A 9,500-nucleotide genomic window follows, 5' to 3' on the forward strand; every position below is an offset into this window, starting at 1 on the left:
GTGTTCTTTTCAGATGTCTGAGTTGGTCTAAACCTCTTCTAGGCAACTTGGCTGGTTTCTACTTCTTCCATGCAGCTAGTCTTGTCTGTGAGTTTTCTTCACAATTCTGCTTGTCTCAGAGTTTTCTTTGCAACCTTTACTGCTCTCTCAGGCAGGGAGGGGCTCAGTGAATCTGGTCAGTTTTGGGGACTTCCTGAAGCTATTTTGACTTGTTTACCTTTCTGTTGAAGGAGCTTCCCAGCAGGATGGATTGTTTCAATATGGGAGGAGGCCATTATCTAACATATTTTGGACATGGAAATAGTTATGGTTATTTTGAATAAAAAGAGCAAAGCTGGAGGGTTTTGAAGATGCATAGGACTAAAAATAGCCTTGCATGGGGACAAAAACAAGCATATAGAGCAATGGACTACAATAGAGAACCCAGAAGGAAGTCTACACACACAGCAACAGTTACCTGATGCCCAAAACACACTTTGGTAAAAGACCACCTCTTACCAACAAATACTGCTGAGGAACTGGGTAGCCACATGCAGAAGAAAAAAACTGGATTCCCATATGTTGCCTTTAACAAAATTAAATTCAAATGGATCAAGAACCTTATAAGACTTGAAACTTTGAACTTTCTAGAGGAAAATATAGGGGAAAACTTCAAACTATGGGAATAGTCAAAGTCTTTTTGAAAAGGACGACAGCCACATAGGAAATAATTGTAATAACTGACAAATGAAATGAAAAAGGCTTTGTATAACAAAGACTGAAGAGATAGCCTATACAATGGGGGAAACGCTTTGCTTTTTCTACATAAGAATATATAAAGAACTCAAAAAAGTAGTTCAGGCATGGTGACACCAGCCTTTAATCCAAGCAACAGGAGGCAGAGGCAGGCAAATCTCCATGAGTTTAAGGACAACCTGGTCCACATAGCGAGTTTCAGTCTAGTTGGGTTTATATAAAGAGACAATATCTCAACACATAAAAACAGGAATTAAAAAATTAAACACACATGCCAAACCAAGGAAAAATAACCCCATCCAATCAAAAAATATGGAGGCAAATGAATTGAACAGAGTTCTCACATAGGAGAAAAATGTCTACATCCTTGGATATTAAATGCATTGCTATTTAAAACTACACTGAGATTTCTTCTCATTCCAGCTGGAAAGGCCCTCATCCAGAAAACAAACAAACACTATCATGGATGCAGTGGGGGAATGAACATTTGCACAGCACTGGTGGGAATAAAACAGAGAATCCCCAGTCCTGACATCACTATTGAGAAACCCCAGAAAACAAACAGAATTACCACAGATCCAGAGTTACTACTTTAGATACATATGCAGAGCAGTCTAAGACTACCACAGCGATACTTGCACGCCTATATTTATTGTGGCAATTCAAACATCTGGTTTACAGAGTCTAGATGCCCACCGACAGACCAGTGGATAAAGAAAATGTGGCATAGATGCTCAGTATAGTTTTGTTTTGTTGCTTTATTTATTTATTTATTTATTTATTTATTTATTTATTTATTATGTATACAATATTCCGTCTGTGTGTATGCCTGCAGACCAGAAGAGGGCACCAGATCCCATTACAGATGNTATACAATATTCCGTCTGTGTGTATGCCTGCAGACCAGAAGAGGGCACCAGATCCCATTACAGATGGTTGTTAGCTGCCATGTGGTTGCTGGAAATTGAACTTAGGACCTTTGGAAGAGCAGGCAATGCTCTTAACTGCTGAGCCATCTCTCCAGGCCCCCTCAGTATAGTTTTACCTAGATCATAAAGAAAACAGAATTAAATAATTTTCTGGGAAAATGTATAGAGCTGGAGAACCTTGTCTTAAGCAAACAAACAAGAAACCCAGACTCAAACACAAGTATCACATTTCCTCTTATATAAAATCTAGTTCGTGTGTGTGCATATCATGAAACTACTTTCATGTGAGACTATTTGGGGGTAGAAAGAGAACTGCTGGAGCGAGAGAAGGGACAAGAAAGGATAATGGGCTGAATATGGAATATAAACAACTCATGTGGCTCAGTCATATGAAAGCATCATAAGGAAACCCATCATTTTGAAACATGAACATATACTAATTTACAATGTAAAGGGACACAAAATAAATATTATGCCCAAAGGTCAGATCTTCCCACATTGTCTCAGATTTATCCTGTAAATTTATTGAGACTGAAGGGCTGAAGACATTGTGTCATCGCCTACATGTGTGTTTCCAGTGGAGCCAATAAGCTTCCTTTTAACCAGAGCTGTAGTCTGTTGTCTTGGGCTTCTCTCTTAGGCTACTGCACGTGCTATGGGAGATGCTTCCGACACCCACTTTGTTGGGCAAGAGGGAACAAGTGCCTCTTATCATCAGCGTCTTTATGATCAGGCACTGATAGACTTTCTAAATTAAAAGAGGCAAATTTACTAAAAGCAACTAGAATTAGTTGTTGGGGGAGTGCCAGGAGGAAAAGGGACACTTGCTAGCGAACAAAAAGCAAAGCATGTCTGCATGCTCTGGAAACAAAATAAGAGGGTATCCAACCAGTGCAGAAAACTCAACATCCACCTAAGAGGGAGCACAGGTAGGCACAGCAGGCTTTGTGTTGGTATCTTGCGCCCATCTGGGCAACTCCTTAAGTGAACCTGCCAGTTTAGTTTCTTTGTATTTTAAAAGAAGTTAGGAAGACAAGATCTCCTGAGTAAATTGGGAGCATGGGGACCTTGGGGGAGGATTGAAGGGGGTAAGGGAGAGCAGGGAGGGGAGCAGAGAAAAATGTAGAGTTCAATAAATATCAATAAAAATGGATATATATATATATATGAAGGTAGGAAACAAAAATCAGTAAAGGCCAAGGAAGAAGCTGGGGGATCAATTTGAATAAAACATTACATTCATGTATGAAATTATAAAATAATAAATTTTAAAAATGAAGTTGTGAAGAAAAATGAACATATCAATCAATAGTTTGACCAAAATAGGTGTCTGATTTCGTCCCCACCCCGCGAGTGGTCATATTACATATGGAAAGCTATGATACAAAAGTTAGAATATATGAAGACTTAACTGTAAAATATACTAACTGGTTCCTTTCCAGAGGAAATGGACTAGGGCCCTGGGTTGCTTTGTTCTGCTAGAGAATAGTTTAGTTTTATTTATTTATCATTAAGGTTTCAGTGCATAAATAGGGTTTTAAAGATTTTCCTATTTAGAAAAAAAAAAAGATGAGGCTGGAGAAGTGGTTCAGCATTGGAGAGCATTTCCTGCCCTTCTAGTGGGCCCAAGTTCCCCTGCACAGTTCCTTGTCTATGAATCCATTTCTTTGATAGATGCAGAATGAGTCTTTTGATATCTATTCTTCAGAAGTTAGCTTCGGCTGTAGCACCTGCAGGTCTGTTGAAAGTTAATCTTACAAGTGAAATAAATGTAATAATCTGTTCTATCTATCTCCTCTTCTAGGGCTTCAGCATAGATCACCGCTACGGATCCGGAACTGGTGGCAGCCTGAAGAAACGCTCCCACGGTCAGGATGCAATGAGAGGGCTGAAGTTTTGACTCGATGAAAAGTTAGAACTTTTGAGACTTCTTAAAAGGGGAAAGAGGACGATGAACAAGTTTGAGTGAGGTGCTAAGAGGAGGATGGGTTTGTAGCCTGTGAGGAGACTCCCGGACACAGAGGAAGCCACCCACAAATATCTGGGAACATATCTCAACGTAACAGCGTTGAGATAGAGATTTCTGGAATAAGTGACAGGTTTTAAACGTAGTCAGTAAATATAGTTACTTCCATACTTCCTCTAACCACCCTAAACTGGCGCAATAGCGTCATCCGAACTGAAAACCCCACCCAACTCAACTCTGCGCCTGCGCAGCGCGCGTGCGTACTACCCCTGCTGCCGCCGCGCCCTTCTCAGGGCGTCTGGCCTGCCTTCCTCGCGGCCCCGCCCAGGCGGCTGCCCGTGACCTGCCTGGGTGCAGGGAACGGGAAGTCGGAAGGGGTAAGAGGAGTCCAGTTCGCCATGGGGCTGTTTGGAAAAACCCAGGAGAGGCCTCCCAAAGAGCTGGTAAGGGCGAGCGACCGGGAGGCCGCGCGCTGGACAGCGGAGTTGGGGGCCGGCCGGCAGCGCTCTCAGGCTGGCCCATATTTACGGGGCCTTCCACTCGGTCTAGGGGCCGAGGGAAGAGTTTAGGAGCGTGCTGTGAAGAAGAGCGGGCCCTTGCTCCCCGGCGCCCGAGCAGGGTGCGAAGGGTCAGTTTCAGGGCGCCTTGGCCTCGCCCCCACCCGGCACTAAGGCGTCACACAGCCTGGCCCTAAGAAACCACTCCCCCCCGTGCGCGGTGGTACGGGCCGCCCGGAACCGTTCTCACGCGCAGGCCCCGCCCCCGCGCCGGGCCGCGGACCACCGGCCCCCTCCCCCCAGTCCCGGACCGGAAGGTTGGGGGCGTTGAAGGGGTCAGCCACCCCAGAAGGTTCCGGCACCTGTGGTGCCTTCTTCGCTCACCTCTGTGGATGGAAGCCCGATTTGTGTTTACTTCAGAGGCGCAGTAGTTCTACTAGGACCCAACCCATCAGAAAGCTCCCGTATTTTCGGATCTGTTCGGAACACGTAGATCTGCCCATAAATTGAGTTGTTCTGGTAACCAAGAATCAGCCTCTATTTGAGTCCTACTTTCAGACATCTTGGGTCTGTGACCCCGAGAGACTTGTCCGAGCCTCCTCCTCACCTGTCAAATAGAGCTGGTGCAGTAACTGACCACCAAGAGATGAAAAGCTTGAGCGGGTAATAGTGGAGGTGTGCTCTTTACATCCCCGCCCTGTTACTTCCACCCAGACCGCCAGCCGCAGCAGCAGTGGCAGCACCCGAACATTTTAGACTTGTGGGGGTCCATTACAGACCTGAGGAATCAGATTTTGAATTCTGCCATGGTTAGTATGTGCCCTAATGTTCGAGAAGCAGAGTTTCTACAGCACTCACACTTGGCCCTCAAATCCTTTCGTAGGTGACTTCAGCTGTCTAGCCAGTCTCATTCATAAACTCTGCCATTTTCCGTGTGTTTTCTATTTCTTTTGTGGTTACTCTATTGGGATAGAAATTGACGTCGTAGCTGGGCGGTGGTGGCGCACGCCTTTAATCCCAGCACTTGGGAGGCAGAGGCAGGCGGATCTCTGTGAGTTCGAGACCAGCCTGGTCTACAAGAGCTAGTTCCAGGACAGGCTCCAAAACCACAGAGAAACCCTGTCTCGAAAAACCAAAAAAAAAAGGGGAAAAAATTGACGTCGTGTTTTTAGCATCTACACTTATTTTTAAAAAACGAAAGTGTTATATGAGTAATGCACACATCGGGCACAAATTTAGGTAGTCCTGAGACTGTTTTCTTTAGACTGTCGGCACACTAAGACTATACAAGTACCACAGAGTAGGCATCAGCATAATGGTCTAGAGGGAAAACGAGTACTTATCTAATTTAAGCGCCACAAACTCAGTTTATACCACTGAGAAAAAGGTAACAGGTGAGTGCTCTTAACAAAAGGGTTTTAAGAGGTGAGTGGGGCAGGCTTATAGTTTAGTTATGTGGGAGGCCGGGGAAGGAAATATTCCTGAAGGCAAGATTTTGAGGCTAGGCCGGGCAGTTACTCAGAAAGCAAAGATTTTAGGGAAAAGTCTGGGTGTTCTAGAGTTTATGAGTCATTACCGTGCATTTATTTATTTATAACATTTTATTTATTTGTTTGTTTGTTTGTTTATTTATCACACACTATTCTATGTGTGTGTATGTCTGTAGGCCAGAAGAGGGCACCAGACCTCATTACAGATGGTTGTGAGCCACCATGTGGTTGCTGGGAATTGAACTCAGGACCTTTGGAAGAGCAGGCAATGCTCTTAACCACTGAGCCATCTCTCCAGTCCCGTGCATTTTTTTTTTTTTTTTTTTTTTGTTTTTTCGACACAAAGATTCTCTGTGGTTTTGGAGCCTGTCCTGGAACTAGCTCTTGTAGACCAGGCTGGTCTCGAACTCACAGAGATCCGCCTGCCTCTGCCTCCCAAGTGCTGGGATTAAAGGCGTGCGCCACCACCACCCGGCTGTGCATTTATTTTTTAAATTTAATCCCTGCATTAGAAAAAATAACACTATAGCTGGGCGGTGGTGATGCACGCCTTTAATCCCAGCACTGGGGTGGCAGGTGGCAGAAGCAAGAGGGTCTCTGTGAGTGAGTTCCAGGCCAGCCTGGTCTACAAGAGCTAGTAGTTCAAGGTCAGGCTCCAAAGCTGCAGAGAAACCCTGTCTGGGGAAAAAAAAACATTGTAAACAAAAATTTTACCTGGTGTGTGTTGTGGTGGTTTCAAACATTTGTATAAAAGACTTACAAGGTGGGGAAGATTAAAAGATCTTAATTCCTTGTAAACATAAGTTTTTATGAGTATATGATAGAAAAGACATAAGTTTTTATAAGTATATGATAGATAAGACTATTTGTATATATACACCAGAAGGCTTATAATGAATAGTCTCATTTTGTTTGTAAACAGGGTCTTGCTGTATGTCTGGGTGGTTTTTGTCAGCTTCACACAGCCTAGACATATCTGGGGGGGAGGGAATTGTAGTTGGGGAATATCTGTAGACAAATCTGTGTGGTATTGTTTTAATTAATGATGGGTATGGGAGAGCCTAGCTCTCTGAGCTGTACCACCCCTAGGCAGGTGGTACTGGATGGTCCTCCACGGCCTCTGTTTAAGTTCCTGCCTCCAGGTTCCTTGACTTCTCCTCATGGCGCACTACAACTGTAAGCTGAAGTGTACCCTGCCCTCCCCAAGTTGCTTTTGTTCATGGCGTTTATCATGGCAATAGAAACCAAACTAAGACATCGTGTAGCCCAGGCTGGTGATCCTTCTAAATGCTGGTGGTATTCCAGATGTGTACTGCTGTGTTTGGCTGCTAATTGTGGCCACCTGCGTCAGACCATGTCAGATGAATCTGTGTTACTTTTTTCCTTTTGCTGCCATTCAGTACAGTCTTGTGGGAGGCTGTATACTTGGATTGACCTGTAGTCTACCAAACCAATATAATTTAATCACAGTTTGACTAGTTGTAAGAAATGTTGCAGCCAATTAATTAGCAAAGTGGTAACCTGTTGACTAGTTAACGAAGCTGTAGTACTTGTCTTGCTTTCTGGCTTCCTTCCATTTTCTCTAAATGCCATCTTATCATTATTGCTGGTTGGATTTCTCAGAACTTGCTCTGGTTCTGGATGTTGCCCGATTTATGACTAGGTTTTGTTTTGCTTTGCTCTAATAAACTCTTGGTTAGCCTTAGGAATGTTACATGACAGGTGCTACCTTGGAGTTACATGGATTCCTTAACCCTTTCTCTTCAGTGCCTTAATGCTTAATGGATTTGAATGGTTTTTCTGATTGATGATTTGTTTTCTAATTTTATCATTCCTGTCTTAGTTGTTGGCTGACAGTCTTCAGTAAAGATCTTCCTTTAGTTAGGCATGTTTGGTTACCTGGACATGTACTTTCTCCTAAAAAGGCAAGAGAAGTACATGCCTAGTTGCCTTTTCTTTAATTACTGATGTTTAGAATAAGGGATTGGCATAATGGTTTCCAGAGATGTGAAATACTTTTTCTGTCCAGTGCCATTTTAGTCTAGTGGATTTTAAGATGTGTTGTATGTCACAGTCTCTTTTCATCATTATTTTATGTGATGTTGAAATACAAGTCAGTGGTGTAAACAGTTTCTGTCACTTTTTACTATAATCTTAATGGTCTTGAAGTGCTTGCTTGCTTTCTAGTATAATATCTTGATACATATCTTGAGATATATATATATATATTCCCATCCTAGCACCCCAAATCCACCATTTCTCTTATAATGGCAGTGCTGTTTAGGACCCAAAGTGTGGGTGCATGTGCTGTTTCTTTCTATTGGAATGCCTTCAGTTCCAGGCCTTTTAATGAAACATGAGTAGAGTGTATATTAAATTAAAAATTGTGATAGTGACTATAAATTGTATCAAACCAACCCTTTGCCAAAAAAAGCGGAGGTAAACAAAAAGTACAACTGTATGAAAGCACTGTAGATGCCAGTGCAGTGGGATATCACAGTCAAGATCCCAAAGAACTGCGAAGTTCAGTTATAGGAGCTCACTAATGCTCAGTGCATTGGCCAAGAAACTCAGAACCTGAGCAGGCCTGTTGACTAAAGCCTGTGGCTGCAAGAGCACCCTAACTGGATTGTGTGATGCACCAAAGGGAAAGGTTTCTGGCATATAACTCTAAAAAAAAAAAAAAGATCTTAGGAGTATGTGACTGGAGACAGGTGGCACTCACAAATACTGAAGCTAATTGCAGGCAGTCACTGACTTCAACAGATTAACTGAGAACCAATTACCCAAGTTAGATGTTTGGCAGAAATAAATGTAAGTTTTCTGTGGAAGAAGATAAGGTCACATTCAGAGACTTAAATTATCCTGCAGATTCTCACACATAATGTTCAGAATTGATTTTTTAAAAAGAAGACTTTTATGAGTAGGAGACCTTCATATATCCTGGATACAAAGTCTTTATACATTTTTGGGGGGACTTGTTTAGCACACAGTTCTAAGTGGATTGTGTCGTGGGATATTTGTACACTGTGTGCAGATGTTTTGCTATGATTGGTGTAATAAAAATGAATGGTCAATAGCTAGGTAGGAGGTTTAGGTGAGATTTCTGGGCAGAGAGAGGGAGAAACTGGGAGGAGAAATCTAGGCACGTGGTGATGCCGGTGACTCTGAAGAAGTTGGACTTAAACTACAGAGCAGAAGTAACTGAGCCACGTAGTAGAACGTAGGTTAATAGAAACAGGTTAATTTGAGTTATAAGAGCTAGTGGGACGAGCTTAAGCTAATGGCCAAGCTTTTATGGTTATTAAATCTCTGTATAGTTATTTGTGAGTTGGCGATCCAAGAAAGTCAAGTGAGGAAGCTTGCTACAAGGGATATTTTCATCAAATCCCTCCCTTCAAAGCCCAGGGAACCTTGTGAAAGAGGAGGCAGAAGGAATGTGACAGCCAGAGGAAATGGAGGACACCAGGAGAAAAAGGTCCTCTAAATCAATTGAGCAAAGCTCATATGAACTCACAGAGACTGAAGCAGCATGCAATGGGTCTAAACGGGCCTGCACCAGGTTCTCTGCACATATATTTTAGCTTTAAGTTAAGTGTTTTTATGGGACTCCTGAGTGTGAGAGCAGGTGGATCTCTGATTCTTAGGCCTTCTCTTAGGGCTCTTCTTTTCCTTCTGTTGGTTTACCTTGTCCGACTTCGATGTGATGGTTCTTGTTTTATTTTATTTTGTTATTATTTCTTAGAAGCCCATTCTTTCTTTATTTTATTTTATTTTATTTTATTTTATTTATTTATTAAAAATTTCCACCTCCTTTCATTTCCTTCCCTTTCCCCCTCCCCTCCCCCTCCCTCTCCAGTCCTAAGAGCAGTCAGGGTTTCCT

At 42.8% G+C, this 9,500-nt stretch overlaps 1 protein-coding gene across 1 annotated transcript in view; it reads left to right on the forward strand.

The window, feature by feature from the left end:
- Positions 1-3,906: 3,906 nt before the first annotated feature.
- Chmp3 (charged multivesicular body protein 3) overlaps positions 3,907-9,500 on the forward strand; it is a 48,519-nt gene continuing 42,925 nt past the window's right edge. The window contains exon 1 of the mRNA XM_050126410.1: positions 3,907-4,073. Coding sequence (XP_049982367.1) covers positions 4,029-4,073 — 45 coding nt within the window. The 5' untranslated portion in view covers positions 3,907-4,028. The remainder of the gene's footprint in view (positions 4,074-9,500) is intronic.

The sequence above is a fragment of the Alexandromys fortis genome, unplaced genomic scaffold, assembly GCF_014885135.2.
Source record: "Alexandromys fortis isolate MF-2015 unplaced genomic scaffold, M_Fortis_MF-2015_v1.1 scaffold_257, whole genome shotgun sequence".
Lineage (NCBI taxonomy): Eukaryota > Metazoa > Chordata > Mammalia > Rodentia > Cricetidae > Alexandromys > Alexandromys fortis.